The sequence below is a fragment of the Monodelphis domestica genome, chromosome 1 (genome assembly GCF_027887165.1).
Source record: "Monodelphis domestica isolate mMonDom1 chromosome 1, mMonDom1.pri, whole genome shotgun sequence".
NCBI lineage: Eukaryota > Metazoa > Chordata > Mammalia > Didelphimorphia > Didelphidae > Monodelphis > Monodelphis domestica.
In genome coordinates this window covers 759,334,699-759,352,558 of record NC_077227.1, presented here as the reverse complement: position 1 = coordinate 759,352,558, position 17,860 = coordinate 759,334,699, and the positions used below count along the sequence as shown (strand labels likewise).

The window sequence follows — 17,860 nt, the reverse complement described above, 5'->3', positions numbered from 1 at the left end:
TTGCTGCTAGTAGCAGAGTCGGTTACATTTGATTGGGCTACAATGTATCAGTTTTTGTATAAAATGTTCTCCTGGTTCTGCTCCTCTCACTCTGCATTACTTCCTGGAGGTCTTTCCAGTTCACATGGAATCCCTCCAGTTCATCATTCCTTTGAGCACAATAGTATTCCATCACCAACATATAGCAAAATTTTTTTAGCCATTCCCTAATTAAAGGGCAGCCCCTCATTTTTCCAGTTTTTTGCCAACATGAAGAGCACAGCTATGAATAGTTTGTACATGTCCTTATTATATCTTTGGGTTATACCCAGCAGTGCTGTGGCTGGATCAAAAGGCAGACATGGACTTGGCATTCTTAAATTACAAGAAAAGGGGGAATGGAGGGCCGTATCTATCCCAAGGAAAAATAGGAAGTTCCCAAGGACACAGAGGGCACAGTCATTTGGGGGAGAAGGCTGGGATGGCATCCCCTGGGCACAGAGGGCTCAGCCTGGGGGAGGAGTCAGACCACTACATCATGAGAGTTGGAAGAAAGTTAACAGGGGAATGAAAGAAGCTTCAGAGGCACAGTTGGCTGTGTAGACACTTTCGAAGGAGTTTAAGAAAGGAACATCTAGGCTGAGCCTCTCCAGACCAAATCCCAGGAGTGAGGGGCACAGGGAGCCGGGGAGGGGCCACTTCCAGGCCCACCCAGGATGAGGAAGTTCTGATCTCTCTCAATTTGGAATTCCAGGTTCCCTCTGGATCCTCCTCTCTGCTGACAGCGAAGGCTTCATCCCACTCACGTTCTCGGCTGCCCAGGAGGTCACCATCCGTGATGGCAGCAGAGGTGGTGGGCTGGGCTCCACCACCCAGTGAGTCAGTGTCCATCCCCTGGGCAGGTGTTGGCATCTGAGCGATAGCCGCCACCCTGGGAGGCCATTCTCAAGTTAAGATGCCTGTTGGCAGTGCCACCAAGCAATGACTCTCTCTCTGTCTCTGACTTTCTGTCTCTCTGTCTGTCTCTGTCTCCTCCTCTCTGTCTGTCTGTCTCTCTCTTTCTCTCTGTCTGTCTGTCTGTCTCTCTCTGTGTCTCTCTCCCTCTCTCTGTCTCTGTCTCTCTCTCTCTCTGTGTCTCTCTGTTTCTCTCTCTCTCTGTCTCTCTCTGTCTCTCTCTCTCTGTCTCTCTCTCTTTCTCTCTGTCTCTTCCTCTCTGTCTCCTCCTCTCTCTCTCTCTGTCTCTCTCTCTCTCTCTCTGTGTCTCTCTGTTTCTTTGTGTCTCTGTCTCTGTCTCTCTCTTTCTCTTTCTCTCATTTCTGGGGAGGTCTAAGGGGCATCCAAGAGTCCTGTGCCCCACCTCCCCCCCAGCTCAGTGAGCTCTGGGCTGGGCCTGAGTTCAAAACCAGCCCCAAACACTTCCTAGCTGGTTGACCCTGTGGGGAGTCACGTGAGCATCACCTCCCTCAGTTTGTTCATCTGTAAAATGGGGATCATAACAGCATCTCCCTGCCGGGGTGGTTGTGAGGATCCAGCGAGAGCGTATTTGTAAATATTTGTATTTGTCCCGGTGCCTGGCACATAGTTGCCTCCATATAAATGTTCCCTTCCCTGGAGCTCACCCCAAAGTGCACCTGGTGCTGTGCTCGACCCTGAGAATGCAAAGGAGGGAAACAGGCCAGCGCCTGCCCTCAGGCTCTTGGGGGACCCTGATCTGCGTGGGGACAATGTAGACAAGATGAAGACAAGAGTCCGGGGGGAGGGGAGGCTAGAAAGGGGGCCCTGAGCTGTGTCTTAAGGGAAACTCTGGCTTCTGAGTGGAAGGAGAGAGGAGGAGGAGTGTTCCCGGCAAGAGGGGCAGCCTGAGCAAAGGCAGAGGAGGCAGACGGAAGCCAGCGATGCTGAGGTGGGGGGTAGGAACACTGCAGAGGTGGGCTGGGGGGGGGTGCAAGGTCTGGAGGCCTTTGAAGCCCAGCCAGCATTTTGTCTGCTCCTGGAGGACAGGCACTGGGGAGCCAGGGCAGGTTCCTGAGAAGGGGTACGTGGTGTCACCTGCCTGGAGTGCAGTCTCTTCAGGGGCAGAGCCTGGAGGCAGGAGGACCCCCAGCAGCCACGGCCACAGTCCAGGGGTGAGGAGAGGAGGGGTGTAGGGGACACAGATGGGCCTTGGTGAGTCCCTTTGCATCCACAGCAGCACAGATCCTGCTTTCCCTCCTCATCCCAGTGGTGGCCTTTTGTGGTGTCAGAACTCACTTTGGAGCCTCTCTCTTCCCCCTGCGCTCAGGCCCCAGCAGAATTCAAGTCAATGGGATCCGACTGCCTTCTCCCTGAGCCCTTGGTTGAGTGGAAAGGATGCCTGGTTTGTAGGTGGAGCGAGCAAGTCAGGCCACCCCTGAGTCGGAAGGCCTTGAAGGTCAGGAGATCAGCTGGTGAGCCACTTGGCAATGCCTGGCACAGAGGAGGCTCTTCAGACCTGCAGCTTCCCTTCCTTCCCCCCTGAAGCCCTTTGAAATCCAGGCTGCATTTCTGGGGGTTTCGGGCTTCCCTTTCCTTCTTGGCTCCGACCTCTCGCAGGCAGCATTCCCGGATTTCCACCCCAACAGCTATTTCCTCCTGGTTTCCCCTTGTTTCCTCTGCCTTTTGAAGGATGAGATTATTGCAGTCTAGAAAGGATTAATGGGGCCTTTGCTTTTGGGAGAGGGGAAGGAGGGAGGGAGGATGGAAGAAAGTAAAGAAAGAAAGAAGGGGGAAAGAAGAGGAGGGAAGGTGGGAGGGAGCAAGGGAGGATAAAAGAAAAGAAGAAGACAGAATTAAAGATGGATGGGAGGAAAGAAGGGAGAAGGGGGGAAGATGGATGGAAGCTAGGAAAGAAGGAAGGAGAAGAGAAGGAAGGAGGGAGGGAGGATGGAAGGAAGTAAAGAAAGAAAGAAGGGGGAAAGAAGAGGAGGGAAGGTGGGAGGGAGCAAGGGAGGATAAAAGAAAAGACAGAATTAAAGATGGATGGGAGGAAAGAAGGGAGAAGGAGGGAAGATGGATGGAAGCTAGGAAAGAAGGAAGGAGAAGGAAGGAGGGAGGGAGGATGGAAGGAAGAAGAGAAAGAAAGAAGGGGAAGAAGAGGAGGGAAGGTGGGAGGGAGCATGGGAGGATGAAAGAAAAGACAGAATTAAAGATGGATGGGAGGAAAGAAGGGAGAAGGAGGGAAGATGGATGGAAGCTAGGAAAGAAGGAAGGAGAAGGAAGGAGGGAGGGAGGATGGAAGGAAGTAAAGAAAGAAGGGGAAGAAGAGGGAAGGTGGGAGGGAGCAAGGGAGGATAAAAGAAAAGACAGAATTAAAGATGGATGGGAGGAAAGAAGGGAGAAGGAGGGAAGATGGATGGAAGCTAGGAAAGAAGGAAGGAGAAGAGAAGGAAGGAGGGAGGGAGGATGGAAGGAAGCTAGGAAATAAAGTAAAAGAGAAGGAAGGAGGGAAATGACCCCAGCAGATACCAGGATGATGATGATGGGGGGTCATGGCTCTGCACTTTGCCGCCATGTTTCCTGAACTTTCTTCCATCTCCTCAGTGACCTTTACACTTCACGGCTCTGGACCCGAGCCTTCTGGCCTCACATATCTCTCCCTTCCCCATACCAGCTCTCTTCTGCTATTTTATCCTTTAGAGAGGACCTGCAGGTCCCCTGGGTCGTTCCTCCTGCCATGTTTCAGTGACTCAGATGGAGTCTTGGTGTGCCTCGGGTCAGGATCTCTTCTCTCAGGTGTTGCCTAAACTTTGGGTGGGGGTTTCCTCACAGATTCCTTTCTTGGCTTTGTCATCCCTGAATTCCTGGGTGTGGTGGCTGAGGTTCTTGCTAGGTGGCAGCTCCCCCCAGGGTGTCTGCTTTGGTGGGTGTCCCGAGGAAGTCGGTCTCCTCTTCTCTGCCCTTTTTATTTTAAACTTTCAGCGTAGGACTGTTGGCCCCGTTTGCTGGTCTCTTCAGGCCCGGAACCCAAAGCCCGAGAGCCCACCTGCTTGGTCAGCTGTCCACCACTCCCGCCTCCAGTGGGCTGTGCCCGTGCAGTGTCCCTCTTAAGTCCTTGTGGGCCAGTATTTCTGTTTGGTGGCCATTTGTGCCCATGGATGTCAGGCGGCTCCGGTCAGACAAGCCCGGGGACAGCAGAGAGATTTTGTGCTGTTGAAGTAGCACCCCTAGTACAGCTCCTGCCCTGTAATCCTGGGTGGCCTTCCTCAGAGCTGCCGTCTCGTAGAGAGCCTCTGACCTTTTTCGGGTTCTGATTGTGCAGGTGCCCCTTTCTATACACTGCAACTTTCTTATTCTCCAATCTTTCGACAAAGGTATGCAGAACCTTCTCTATTGCTTGCCATTGGAGGATGTATGTAGAGGAGCCCTGGGCCACCATTCCGCCACAAAGCCCAGTCAGTGTTTGATAGGAGAGAGAAGGAAGCAGGGTAAAAGGGTCACTTGTTTGAGCCAATAGTTATCCGGCCTGGTGTTTTGAGGGTGAGGGAAAGAGTGTGTTATGTGTGTGCACTCTGAGGGAGACTCCTCTGGGCCAACTTCCAGGGACCTTCATGCCCTCCCAACTCTCTTGCCTGGAGTACCAGCCTCTTGGTGGTTTCTGCTCCTGGTCTAGGAGTTCCCCTCTGGCCCCATGAGGTAGGTGTCAGGATTTGATGATGACCGAAATAGGACTTAAGGCTCATCTACCCTCCCCGGGGTATTTAGGCTGGCCTGAGAGGCTTCTAGCTCACACTTCTGTGAAGGAGTCAGAATGTGACGGTTTCACAGCCCAAGGTAGGTGGAAGGTGGGAGACTGCCAAGAACCTTTCTGAGGGAGGTTGTGATCCTTGGGCATCTCCGACTTTGGTAGGAGCAAAATGTCAGAGGCTCTACACGGGAATGTGGAGGTTGGGCACCTCTACCAACATGGCTTTGCCTTTTGACATCTTGGTGTGCAACCTTTGGAATTGTGGATTCTTGTATAATGTATTAGATGTATCATGTGAATGTATATTCTTGGATCCAATTCTTGTGCCATGTGTTTGTGTTGTGCCATTTGAATTTCTCTAGGTTGGTGAATAAAAATGCTTTTCTTCTGCAGTAGTGTCCCAAGGATGCCCTACTTTTATAGCAACATTGGTGTAGGCTTTCTCCTGAAGGAGACCGAGCTTGCTCATTCTTCCAGTTGGCTCCCTTCTTGTTCCGGTAGCCCCTGGTTACACAGGAGAGCATTACTAAGTCAGTTTGCCAGGCTCTGTCCTGAGAGCTGGTTGTATATCTTAACAACAGTCTAATGGGAAGACAACATGCCAACAAATCTAGTGCATGCAAAGCAAGATCTATGGAGGAGAAATAGGATCCAATAAACCCAAGGAAGACTTCCTAGAAGAGCTGGAGTTTTGCTGGGACTTGAAGGTAGTTGGGGTGCTCATTACCTCATAACCTTGAGGCCTCAGTTTTCCATAAGGAGGCTCCTTCGAGCTCTAGGTTTGTGGCACTGGGAGCGCTCAAAACCCCAAATTCAAGAACTTGAATGCTGGAATCTTGACCCAATTGTGGTTCAGTGGCCTGGAAGCTGTGTGTGCCCCCAGGTCACCCAGATCCTCTCTAGGCCCAGGCAAGCCTCCAATCACCCATTTTCAGGCCCAGGCCAGAGGTTGAAGGTAGTGACCATTATCTGGTCCAGGCTGGCCCTTCAAATGGCGGTGATGAAGAATGGAGTCCCCAAAGCTTAGTGAAAAAGTCCTGTGTGGCCCGGAAACAGATCCTCAGGCCAGACTCCTATTAACAAGGTCTCCTTCCACCTCTCTTCAGACCCAATGGGAAATAACCGGTCAGTGAACAAGATTAAGCATCTGCTGTGTGCCAGGCATGTGCTAAGAGCTGGAGATGCAAGGGGGGCACATCCAATGGGGCAGATGATGTGCTGATGACTGGGTACAAAAAAGTTACTTAAATCGTGGCCTGGAGACAGTTCTAAAGGAAGGCGCTGCTTTGAGGAGGAAGGACTTTGGTTTGGAAAGGAAAGGGAGATCCAGCTCGTGGAAGCCTGTAAAGGCCCAATGGAGCTTTTCCTCTTGCTGGCGGCCAGAGAGAGCCACAGGAGTTTATTTAATGGGGGAGGAAGAGCAGAGAGGTGACAAGGTCAGACCTTTAGGAAAGTCCCTTTGGTCACTAATGGAGGATGGACTGGGGTGGGGGTGGGGCAGAGCCAGGAGGCAGGCAGAGCCCAGTAGCTCCTGCCATAGTCCAGAGTTGAGGGGAGGAGGATCTGCTCCCTGAGGGGCTATGTTAGAGAGGAAAGGGCCTATTGGAGATGCAGAGGTGAAATTGACCAGAAATGCTGCAGAGGTGAAATTGCCTAGAGATGCAGCAGAGGTGAAATTGACCAGAGATGCTCCAGAGGCGAAATTGACCAGAAATGCTGCAGAGGTGAAATTGCCTAGAGATGCAGCAGAGGTGAAATTGACCAGAGATGCTGCAGAGGTGAAATTGACCAGAGATGCTCCAGAGGCGAAATTGACAGCCCCAGCTTGGCCTGGCACCTTTATTGGATCTGGGAGTTAGAGGACCGGGAGGATGGTATTGCCCTCAGCACTAACAGGGGACGCCAGAGGCTTGGAGGGTTTAAGGGTGTTAACTTGGGGGAAAACCAGGAAGAGCTAGGTCTGCTAATGGGCTACTATCCGGAGCCGGGCACCCAGATGCTAGAGTGGGAACCCTGGGGCTCCAGCAGTGGCTCTGGGAGGATGATGAGAGATGAAGATTTCGCCAGACCCTGTGGGTGGCTCCTCTGCTGACGAGCTTGGGGATGAAGACAAAAGGAAAGGGGCCGCTCCGGGCTTTCCTACTATGGGAGAAGCTCGGAACACAGAACAGGGTGCTCAACAGGAGACTGTCGGCCGTTCTAGGTCTATTGTGAGGCTGGGGCTGGGGGTCAAACGGGAAACTTGCAGGAAACTCAGCTGCCGAGGGGCGGGGCGGGTGCCACTGGACAGCCCGGGGAGAGGCTCGGTGGGAGCCGCAGAAGCAGGCCCGACTCCGGTTAGAATGCGGGTCTCCAGACAAGAGCCAGAAAGTCGCCCTGAGTGCCCTCATGCTGCCGAGGGAAGTGAGCAGAGCGGGGGAGCCTCGGAGCTCCGCAGCGGACTGAAGGAACCGCCCCCTCCGGCTGGGGACTGCCCGACCACCTGGCTCAGCTGCCTCCCTGCCTCCCTCCCCCTGTAGAAGAGGAGCCCGCGGCGGGCCTCCCCCCAGCCACCAAGCCCTTCGGCTGGGTCCGGCTGCCTCTGCCGGCCCACCACCCGGAGCAGCCAAGTTTGCGCGGTCGCCCCGGGCCGATTTCCGAAAGAGAAGCGCTCCCGGACGAGGGATGAGGCGGGAGCGAGCCGGGCTAGGCTCCTCCCGCAGCCACCCGCTTCCATTTCGGCAATGCCGGAAACCTGAGAAAGGCTCCATCAATGAGTGGCTAAACATTGATTAAGCGCCTACTACGTGCGGAGCCGGGTACAAAACGAGGCACTGGACAGTCTGATGGGGGCCGGCCACACTGTACACGAGTCTGTAAAACAAGCTCCACACAGGATCACGGGAGATGAGAAAAGGGAAAGCCCAGGCCAGGCTGCAGGCTTCCTGGAGGAGGAGGGCTCCAGGCACCGGGTGGGGGTGGGGGTGGGGAGGTGGCCAAGAACCCATGGGGAGGAGGAGGAGGCACCAGGGGTTCAGTGATTGCCTGGGGGGGGCAGGGCTTCACCCAGGTCCTTTTGGTGCCTGGGCCAGCTCTGGGGGGAGGCAAGATCAGAAGACAGGAGGAGGTCGTTGGAGGTGCTGCAGAGGGAAATCCGGGGCTTTGGGAGCAGCTTGGTGGGGGTGCAGGCCTGGGAAGTCAGGGAGAAATCCAGGCTGCCTCCTAGGTGGTGGTGCTGCAGAATGGGGAGGTTGAGTCCATCTTCCCAGCAATAGCAAAGCGGGGGAGGGGGAATCAATGGAACATCATGGCTGGAAGGAGGCAGCCAAGTGGCTCTGTGGATGGAGAGCCGATGGGGAGGTCCTGGGTTCCAGTCTGGCCTCAGACACATTTCTTAGCTGTGTGACCCTGGGCAAGTCACTGAACCCCCATTGCCTGGCCTGATGGATTCTAAGCTGGAAGGGAGGCGCTTAAAAGAGCAGATGGCGGTGGCATCAGCTCTGGCACCTCCTGGCATGAGCAGGGGCCTCCCTTTTGCCCCCGCCATTCTGGTCCAAAGGCCTGCAGAAGCCAGATGGGGAGGCCCGTGGGGGGGCCTCTGCCGCAGGGGCTGCCTGTGGCTGCTGCTCTGCTGGAGCCTCCTTCCTGTGAGGGGAGAAGGAGTTGGGGCCCAGCCCTGGGAGTGCCTCCCTGCCTCCTGGCTCCCCCCAGACTGCCTTCAGTGGCCTCTCCCAGCCCTTCCTTCCGGCTCCATCTTACACCCCCAGATACTGGGGGGCTTGTGGGCAGGAAGACCCTCGAAGGGGGAAATGCTCTCTCTGGGTGTCGGGTGTTCTCCCCAGGGCCGTCCCTCTACCTTCTTGGCCCCACAGCTAGGGCAGAGCCCCTTTGGCCCATGAGGAACATTGGAGGGACATTTTGGGGTCCCTCTCCTGCTCAGGAGCCCCCCAGGGCTCCCTATTGCCTGGGGATCACTAGAAATCCCTTCACAGTCTGGCTATAGCCTGGCATCGAGGGCCTTCCCACAGCCCGGACTCCATCTCCCACCTCCAAGCCTTTGCACCCGCTGGCCACCCTGCCGAGACTGCCCACCTCAGCCTGTCCAGCGAGAGGGCCGTGTCCTGGCGCCGCTGCTCCGTGATGGGGTAAACCGACAGGATGCCCAGGCCGGCCAGCACCATGCTCGTGGGGACAGCTCCGATGAGCACCTTGAGTGCCAGGGCCACCTGCTCCGACTGCTTGCAGGCGCCAGCCTCATACCCTGAGAACCTGACACGCCTGCCACTGAGTGCTGAGTTCGAGGTGCCTCCCGCTGCTGGAGGAGGGCCACGGGCGGGCCCAGAGCCCAGAAAGTGGGAACCAGAGAAAGGTCGAGGGGGGGGAGGGGAGGATGCCCCCCCCCCCCACAGAAGGAGGATAGAGAGAAGATCCACCCCAAGGCCACACCTGTGCAAAGGGAGCTTCAGTTATCCAGCCATTGGCTGGGGTGGGTGCAGCCTGTCCCGCCCTGCAACCCCCTTTCTCTCTCTGACACCTCCTGGCTGGGTGACCCTGGTCGAGTCACTCCACCCCCCTGGCCTGGCAACCAACCGGGAGTGACTCTAAGACGGCAGGGGAGGGGCTTAACTCGGGAACTGCCCCAGGCGGGCAGGCGGAGGAATCCCCCCCCCCCCCCCCCCATGCAGCTGCATTCTGTAGAGGCAGTCATGGGCCCCTTCTGCACCGGAGGAAGCCGAGGCACGAAGCTGAGGCAGGCGGGCACTTCTGCTGGCCGGCCCCTCCCCTGCACCCTCGCCCTCCCAGCCTTGCCAGCAGGCTCTTCCGTCCAGCCGCGGGGGGGGGGGGGGGGTGGTCTGGCACTTTAGGGCAGCCATTATGGCCCAGGGGTGATTGGGTGCTGCTGGCAGGGGTCTGGGTATCTCTCTAGGGCCTTTGCTAGCTGGGCAGCCCATGGCAAGTCACGTCACCTCTGCGTGCCTCGGTTTCTGCGGCTGTAAAATGGGAGTAACGGGAGCCTGTCTAGTGGTAAAGCTCCAGGTGGGGTGGCCAGGCCCTCCCCGGCCTCTCCCGGCTCCCAGACGTGGGACACAGGCCGGAAGGATGGAGGAGGATGGAGGGTCTGAAAAAGATCTGGGGGTCTGAGTGGACTCTAAGCAGTCACTCAGAATGGCCCTGGGGGGAGGCGAGGCTCCATGGGCCGCCCCTTCCTTTCCCCACACTCACTCCAGGCTCAGGGTGGAGATGCCCAGGGCCGTGGCGCCCGCCAGCTTGGTGAAGAAGACGAAGGACGAGTAGAAGATGGTCTCGAGGCCCTCCAGGGGCGTCTCCCGGAGCCTGAAGTCGTCCACGATGTCGGGCAGCATGGACCTGGGGGCGGTCAGCAGGCTCGGGGCTGCCTCGAGCTCCCCTCGGCCCCTTCCCCCCGTCGTTCGAGCTGCTCCGCGGGGCGGGCCCTGGGCAGACCCCCCCCCCCCCCCCCGCCCGTGGTCCACCCGGTAGGAACCTACCGACATTGGAGCCTCGGCCCGGCCCAGCCCGGCCGGGCTGCTCCTTGGTGCCCCTCCCCCCTCCCCCGCCCCCAGGAGGCTCCTCCCCTCAGCCACCCACCAGGGCATCAGGTTGGCCACGGCGATGCTGGCGCCAGACACGAAGGCCACGACGTAGGCCACGGGGGCCGAGGGGGCGGCGGCCAGCAGGATCGCGGAGGGCACCATGGCCTGGGGGCGGAGGGGGCCGTCAGAGGCTGCCCGCCCCTCCCCGCCCCTCCCCGCCCGGCCACTCACGCACCGCGATCCCGTAGGCCGCCGTCTTCTTCCCAACTCGGTTCAGGAACCACTCCCAGAGCGGGGTGCTGAGCACAGCCGCCACCTGGGGGCGGGAGGAGGCGCTGCCACGGCCGCCCCGCCCCGCCCTCCCGGCCCCGCCCCGCCCTCCCGGCCCCGCCCCCCTCACCAGCACCAGCAGCACCAGATTCTGCCTGTGGCTGTGCAGGGGCGCCGCGTGCGTACAGAACAGGACGAGGTAGCTCTGCTGGACCTGCCGGGACGAGGGGCGCCCGCCGAGCTCAGCCTGCGGGGGCCCCGGAAGCGTCGGCCCCCGCCGGCCCCCACCCCGCCGGCCGGCCCGGGTTACCTGCACGGCGGCCGAGATGAGCAGGAAGGAAGCCGCGAACCTCTGGTAGGGCTGGTGCCGGAGCGTGTGGCCGAGCCCCCGGACGAAGGGGACACTCTGCGGCCCGAGGACGGAGGCATCTGGAGGCCACACGGGACAGGCGGGCCGTTAGGGGGGCAGGCGGGGGGCCCCAGCCCCGCGGCCCCCTCCCCCGCCTCGGTCACCGTCTTCCTCTCGGGTCCCCAGGGTGAGCAGGGCGGCGCACAGCGGGAAGGTCCCTGCGATGACCCCAGCGGCGATCATGTAGAGCTGGCTCTGTGGGGACGCGCGTCACCGGGCGGCTCCAGGGCCGGCCCCCCCCCCGCGCCCCCTCCCCTCGGGCAGGGCCTCACCGTGCGCTGGGAGAGCCCGGGCGCAGTGACGTTGGCCTCCGGGCACCTGGGCGCCTCGTGGGCGCCGGCCACGATGAGCCCGTGCACGGTGGCTCCGATCAGGGTCCCAGCCATCTCCATGGTCATCCCTGGGGCGGCAGAGGAGCCCCCCTTGGAGCCCTCGAACTTGCTGCTGCTCCTCCCCAGGGGCTGCCTCCAGGCTCTCCTCGCCCCCAGGGGCTCTTTGGCTCTAAAAACCCACGCTGGAACCCAGGCCTGCCCGGCTCTCCAGCCACGGAGCCCCTCCACCCCCCCAACCCCCGCAGCACAACAGGAAATCCTGGGCTCGGCATTCAAAGCCCTTCCCGACATGCCCTCAAGACCTGGGGTGTCCTCGGCTCCTCATGCCCCGCCCCCGCCCCCGCCCCCACTCACGGTAGGCCGTGGCTGAATCTCGCTCCTGCTGATCCTGAGTGAGGAACATGGTGAGGGCCGAGTACGGGACCTGCAGCAGCTGTCGGAGGGAGCGTCAGGGCCGCCGGGCCTCCTGGGCTCCCCGGGAGGGCTGCCGAGGCCGGGGGGAGGGGGCAGGGGGGACTCACCGTGGACAGGGCCTGGAAGAGGCTGTAGGAAGCTCCGTACCAGAGAGCCTGCAGGTGGGCGATGGGGGGCAGGAACCACAGGAAGAAGTAGGCGAGCGCCAGGAAGGGCGAGCAGCCCAGGATCCTGCGGAGCGGCCACATCCTCTCTACCTGCGCCCCCCCGCCGCCCCCGCCCCCGCCCCCGCCCCCGCCCCCTCGCCCAGGGGCTCACCAGGGCTTCAGGCGGCCCAGGTGCGTCCTCGGGCTGCGGCTGATAATGAACCCGGCCACGGGGTCCGCCGCCGCCCCGGCCAGCTTCCCCACAAACAGGAGCGCGGAGGCTTGGGCGGCGGGAACCTGGGGGGGCACGCGAGTGAGCGCGAGCGGCCACAGCCCGGCTCCCCCTCCCCCACCCGCGCAGCCTCTCCCCTTCCTGGGGGCTCACCCCGGCCACATCCAGCAGGAACAGGTGCAGGTAGAAGGCGCTAGCGCTGGAGGCGGCCTGGTTGGGGGCCCCGCCGATGCCGTAGCAGAGCTTGGAGATCACCCCGAGGCGCCCGACCCCACTGCTCTGGGGAGAGAGCATGGGGGTGACGGCTAAAGCACGGGGAGGGACCGGCGGGGGAGAGCCAGGCTGGGGCCTGCGCTGTCCCGTGCTGAGGGGGTGACCCAGAGGCTGCGGCGGGGGACTCCTACCCCGTCACTCCCAGACTTCTCCCGGCCCTCCCTTCGAACCCCGCCGGCCCGCTCTGGCTTCAAGCTGGGCTGCGGGGTCTCGGCTTCCGATTTCATCGCGGCGGCTCTAAGGGCGTGGCCGGGGCGAAGCGCCCCCCCCCCCCAGCTGCCTCAGTCTCCCGCTCTGCTCAATGAGACCACCCGGGTGGGCTCCCGCTTCCTAGAGCTGGAGAGGAGGCGCGACTCTCCCTCTGCACAATGAGTGGTCAGACTGGCAGCGGCCAGCCTCCGGGAGCTCTCCAAGGTCTGACTGCGGCGGGGAGGGGGGGGGCGCTTAAAACCCACCTGGGTTCCCCGATTCCTTTGGGAGGAAGTGAGAGCCCGGCCGAAGCGGGTGCCCAGCCACGTCCTGGACGGGAGGCCCCTTCCGGGAGGCAACGCGAGCAGCCCTCCCTGGGCCCCCAGATAGTGGCTTATCTCGCCGCTCGCAGCCTCTTCCCCAGTCCAGAGGGCCAAGTCAAGCAGGCTCCATCACGCTGGAGCGGGCGGGAGGGGCCGGAGGGCAGCCGGTGCCACGGCGGACGGGCGGCAGCAGGGACGGTCGCCCGGGTGAAGCCCCCTCCTGCCCCGCGGACTGGAGAAGGGCCCTCTTCACTGCTCCCTGGCCGGTCCATCGCAGCCCAACTGCAGCCTCCCTAGCAGCGGGGCCCGAGCAGCCAGGTGGGGTAGCCCCACGCTGGGAAGAAGGCGCCCCGCCGCGACACCGATCCCTTTCCCGGCCCTTACCTCACGGGGCTCCCCTTCCTCCTCCGGGGTTTCGGGGCCGGGACCCGCGGGGGAAGGCGCCATCCAGCCACCGCGCTGCCTCCGGAGCCTTTACGTTGGAGGCCGCCGGGAGCACCAGCTCTTCTTTGTATTGGAGCTGAGCTTGGGGGCGGGGCACGAGAGGGCGGAGCAGGCTCGGGGGCGCGGAAGAGTTCCCTCCCGCCTGTCCTGCGACCTGAGCAGGGATCACCGCTGGGCGCCTCCACCTTCCGGACCGGGAAGGGCCGGGCAGCCAGGCAGCCGGCCAGGGATGGAGCGCCCCCGCCGAAATCGCGCTGGGAGGGATAAGCGAACCTCGGAACCCGAGGCCCGGACCTTGTGCAGGAGCAGCCTCAGTTCGCTCGGGCTCCCCGGAACGTCCCCCTTCCCCCCACTCGAATCCAGTCTCCCGGGGGACCTGGCTGTGTGACCCTGGGCAAGTCACTTCCCCTCTTAGCCTCGGCTCTGCTGGGTGGCTGGGAGGAGCAAATAGGACGTTTGTGAAGGGCTCACAGGGGCCTTTTCTCTTCTTTGCCGGCTGTTGGGCAGCCAGAAAAGGAAGTTCAAATCGAACCTCAGCCGGGTGACCCTGGGCAAGTCACTCCCCTCACCCCCCGCCAGGGTGTAAAAGCGGCACACAGTAGGTGCTCGTGTCCTCGGCGGCCTTTGGGCCGTTTCCCTCCCCAGCAAGCACGCGGCCAGCCACGCGGCCCTTTTGCACATTTATTGAGTTTCTCTAGTTACTGCACGGCGGGCCCCGGGCAGGAGCGGGAAGATGCCGAAGCGTTGGGCGCCCCCCGCCGCTGAGGACGGCTTTCCCGTGGCTGCGGCCTCCCGACTTCACCCCGGCCAGGAGCCGCCCGGGCTGCAGCGGGCCCGGAAGGCGGTCAAACGGCGGGAGCCCGGGGGGCGGGGCGTCTCTGGATGACCACGGCGTTCCGCAGCCCCGCCTCCTCCAGCGTGAGCGCGTCGTCCAGTGGCCGCAGGCCCGGAAGAGCCGTGACCAGGCTGAAGGGGGCGCTCCTCGGCGAGCCCTCGCAGCTCCGGATGAAGTCCCGGACGTGGCTCACCCTGGGGGGGGGGACAACACGTGACGCGTGAGCAGGGCTGGCCCAGCTCCCCGCCCCCCCCCCAGGGGCGCCCCAGGGCAGCTGCCTCCAGCTTCTGGGGAGTCCCTTAGGCTCAGCCTCCGGCTTATCTGGGAAGTGGCCACAGCGCCCCGCAGAGGCCAGCTCTGGGCCTTCTTCCGGGCCTCCGGAGTTCTGGGGAGGAGCCCGAACCCGACCCACCTGTGCGACACGTTGAACCTCTGGACCAGCCTCCTGCCGTCGGCCAACCAGATCTGGATGCTGGTGACGGGCTCCGAGGGGTTCAGGGGGACGGCTGGGGCCGCCAGGGGCTTCGGGGGCCCGGCCTCCCCCCCGCTGGCCTTCGAGACGATTCGGGGGGTGGCGCTGGGGGAGAAGAGAGAACTGGGGAGCCCCGGAAGCCCGGGGCAGGAGGCGGGGGAGGAGGCGCGCTTACCTGCCCAGCCGGTGGCCCCGGCCCGAGAAGGGCGCAAAGGCGGGCTTCCTGGGCACGAACACCTGCTCCTTCTTGTCCTCCACCCTGACGGCCACCTCCTCCTGGCTGAACCTCCCCCGCAGCTCCGAGGGCAGCTCCCTGGGGACCCAGGCGGCAGTCAGGGGAGGGGACTGTGGGTGACCCCCCCTTCCCGCCCCCATGGCTGGGCTGCCTGGAGCTCAGGGGGTGCCACAGGCACCGGCTAAGTGTCAGCTTTGGGTCCTCCCCGTGCTCCCCAGCCCTTGCTAGGTCACCTCTGCTGGCCCTTCCTTCAGCAGGAAAAGGCGAAATGACTCTCCCAGGGTCACTGAGCTAGGTGTGCCTGAACTGGCTCTTAATGAAGCCCAGGACTGAAGGCCCCAGCTGGGATTGCAGGGGGGCTCCTAGAGGCCAGCCTGCTCGCTTGCTCACTCCATCCCTGGGGATCTGCTGAGGCCTCAACTCTCTTTGAATTCTTTTGGGGCTCAGGGGATCTGGGCTCGAATCCCCCTGCCAACAGTTCCCTCCTTAGAAGAGCCTGGGGGGCACCTGCAGAGACCTTGTCTCTTGTGAGAGACAAAAGGGAAGAGAGTGGGAGGGGGAAGGAAGCCAGGGCCGGCCCCTGCCCTTCTGAGGGTCTCGGGTTTTCCGATCTGGAGCTTCCTTTGGGCTCCCCCCAGCCACAAGGCTTCCTACCCTTTGGGGGGTGCAGCAACAACGGCGGTCTTGGCCCCCCCCAAAGCCCCCAGCCACACAGCTGGTCCTCACCCCTTCCTGATGGCATTCAGGAACTGCTGGCTGGCGCCATCCCCATAGCTGCGGAACTCCCCGTTCACCGTGAAGCCGTTCTGCCAGAGCTTGATGCTCACGTCGGCCTGCCGAGGGAAGGGGCGGTCAGGCCTGGGAGGCCCCTGGGCCTCGCCGACCCTCCCCATGAGAGGCAGCTCGGAGGCTCACACCCAGAGCCGGCCTCTGCTTGGAGCCTCCTAGGACGGGGAGCTCATCCCCCTCCCCCAGGGCAGCTGTCCTGGGGCGGGCTGCCCTCCCCCCCAGTTTCCAGGCACCCTTCCTGAATGCTCCTGGGGCCCACCTGTGTCACGGCAGCGGCAGAGGGCAGGTGCTCGGAGCCGCCTCTCTGAGCTTCCTCTAGGAGGCTGTCGAAGAAGAGCTCGCAGCTCCCGGCCTGGCTGCCGCGGTGACTCTGGCCTTCAGCTCCGGACTCGCAGAGCCTGAGGAAGACAGGAAAGGAGGAAGCAGGCGAGCCAGGGGCCTCCCCAGCCTTCCTCCTCCTTTCTCGGGGGCTTCCGTGTCCCCCGGGCCAAGCCCAACCCCTCCCCCCAGCAGACAAGAGGCCACAAGCGGGTGATGAATGATGAGGGGCAAAGGGGGGGGCACTGGGGGGGCAAAGACTTTAGTTTTCCGAGAGCTTTGTTCAAGGGACCCGGTGAGGCCTGGGCCTTAGCCCACGGTGGACACCTGCCCCCATTTTCTCTGGGCTACCTCCTGGCTGCCCCCACCCCCAGGGCTCCTGCTCTTATGGTGGATCCTTGCCATCTCCTCAGCCAGTCCAGCAGGGCCGCCTCGCTCCTCAGAGCCTGGGAACCCCTCCAGGAGGGCCTGGTGACCCCAGGGCCAAGGAGACAGGGCTGCCAGGGAGGGCAGGGATCTTCTTGGGCCCCTTGCCCTCTGCCCACAGTAACGAGTGCCCAGTTATCCCATGGCCCATCTCCCCTCAGGAAAGTTCAGGGGTGCCAGGCCTTCCCCTTCCTCCCGAGCCCGCTGCTGTGCTTAGGCCGATGAATAGCTCGAGGGTCCCCCAGAGGCAGACACGGGCCTGGGTTTGGAGTCAGAAAGGGTCCAATCCAGCCCCAGACACTTTTTAGCTGTGTGACCCTGAGCCAGTCCCTTTACTTTTGTTTGTCTCCATTTTCTTGACTATAAGCAGGGGACCGTAACGCCACCTGTGTCTCAGGGAAACAAGATGATTCTGGCAGGGACAGCCGGTGGCTCAGTGGATACAGAGTCTGGCCCGGAGAGGGGAGATCCTGGATTCCAATCTGGCCTCAGACATGTCTTAGCTGGGTGACCCTGGGCCAGTCACTTCACTCCCACTGCCTAGCCCCGTCATGCTTCTGCCTTGGAAGCAGGACTTAGTTTGGACTCTGCGACACAAGGGAAGGTTTTTTAAAAAGCTAATACACGTAAAGGGTCAGCAAAGTGCCTGGCCCAGCAGGGCCCTACGGACGCTGAGCGCTTTCCCTTCTCCCTTCCCCCACGAGGCCAAATGATTTTGAAATACTGTTTTACTGGTAGAATCTGAATGAGGGACCTGGGAGGTCACTAATTCGAATCCCTCCCTTTGGAAAGGGGGGGAAGCAAGGCAAGGAGAAACACTTGCCGTCTCTCGCCGCCTCCTCTGCCCCTTCTCGGCCCTTGGCCTGGCCTCCTCCCAACAGACACGAGAGCCTTCAGAAAGCAGAGGCAGCGGCTGGCTCGAGGGACTGACGGACTCGAAAGCTGCCCCGGCCTTCTGCACTCACCAGTCTTCTCGGAGGCTTTCCAGCTTCTCCACCTCTTTCATCCTGCCAGCCCCGGCTGCAAAATGAAAGGAGAAGCTGCAGCTCCACAGGAAACAATCACCAGCATTCTCCTTCCTGGTTCGGTCATTTGGGACACAATCTACGGGACCAAAAGCCATTTGGTTTGTTCCCTAGTACAGAAGTGGTCAGAGGCACTCAAAGAAGAATGGCAAACAATTCAATCACAAATAACAGGGAAATGCCATCAAAGCAGCCCCGAGTTGTCATCTGAGGCCATAGAAATGGGAACCATCAATGATGGACAGGCGGAGGGAAGACAGGGCCACTCTTACATTGTTGGTGGAGTTGGTGTGGTGCCATTGATTTTGGAATTATGCAATAAATCACCTAACGTGCCCGGACACATCAGTATTGAAGAAAATAATACATTAAAAACACAATCGGCCAAATGGTAAAAGAGGCACAAAAATCTACTGTGAAGAACTCTTAACAAATTAGAGTTGGCCAAATGGCAAAGGAAGTATAAGAACTCACTGAAAATTTTTTCTTAAAAATTAGAACTGGGCAAGTGGAAGC

The 17,860-nt window shown here is 61.0% G+C and overlaps 3 protein-coding genes across 18 annotated transcripts in view; 1 reads left to right on the top strand and 2 right to left on the bottom strand.

The window, feature by feature from the left end:
- LOC100030951 (WD repeat and coiled-coil-containing protein) overlaps positions 1 to 5,073 on the top strand; it is a 28,097-nt gene extending 23,024 nt beyond the window's left edge. For all 14 annotated transcript variants that reach the window (XM_007506116.3, XM_056824825.1, XM_016427186.2 and 11 more), the window contains one exon: positions 734 to 5,073. In XM_007506116.3, coding sequence (XP_007506178.1) covers positions 734 to 858 — 125 coding nt within the window. In that variant the 3' untranslated portion in view covers positions 859 to 5,073. The remainder of the gene's footprint in view (positions 1 to 733) is intronic.
- A 1,419-nt stretch (positions 5,074 to 6,492) lies between these two features.
- On the bottom strand, positions 6,493 to 13,794 carry MFSD2B (MFSD2 lysolipid transporter B, sphingolipid). The gene is made up of 14 exons (XM_056824861.1): positions 13,185 to 13,794; positions 12,169 to 12,294; positions 11,956 to 12,080; positions 11,745 to 11,868; positions 11,578 to 11,656; positions 11,164 to 11,291; positions 10,996 to 11,086; positions 10,793 to 10,911; positions 10,613 to 10,696; positions 10,448 to 10,528; positions 10,268 to 10,377; positions 9,884 to 10,027; positions 8,753 to 8,929; positions 6,493 to 8,305 (listed from the first exon to the last, which is right to left on the bottom strand). The coding sequence occupies exons 1-14, from the start codon at positions 13,245 to 13,247 to the stop codon at positions 8,155 to 8,157; spliced, it is 1,602 nt and encodes a 533-aa protein (XP_056680839.1). The 5' UTR covers positions 13,248 to 13,794; the 3' UTR covers positions 6,493 to 8,154.
- Positions 13,795 to 13,911: 117 nt separating this feature from the next.
- UBXN2A (UBX domain protein 2A) overlaps positions 13,912 to 17,860 on the bottom strand; it is an 8,966-nt gene continuing 5,017 nt past the window's right edge. For 2 of the 3 annotated variants that reach the window (XM_056824873.1, XM_016427187.2), the window contains exons 2-7: positions 17,285 to 17,423; positions 15,835 to 15,973; positions 15,513 to 15,619; positions 14,727 to 14,864; positions 14,492 to 14,656; positions 13,912 to 14,273 (exon numbers count right to left, since the gene is read on the bottom strand). In XM_056824873.1, coding sequence (XP_056680851.1) covers positions 14,090 to 14,273; positions 14,492 to 14,656; positions 14,727 to 14,864; positions 15,513 to 15,619; positions 15,835 to 15,973; positions 17,285 to 17,325 — 774 coding nt within the window. In that variant the 5' untranslated portion in view covers positions 17,326 to 17,423 and the 3' untranslated portion in view covers positions 13,912 to 14,089. The remainder of the gene's footprint in view (positions 14,274 to 14,491; positions 14,657 to 14,726; positions 14,865 to 15,512; positions 15,620 to 15,834; positions 15,974 to 17,284; positions 17,424 to 17,860) is intronic. The other variant, XM_056824867.1, reaches the window with a different exon arrangement.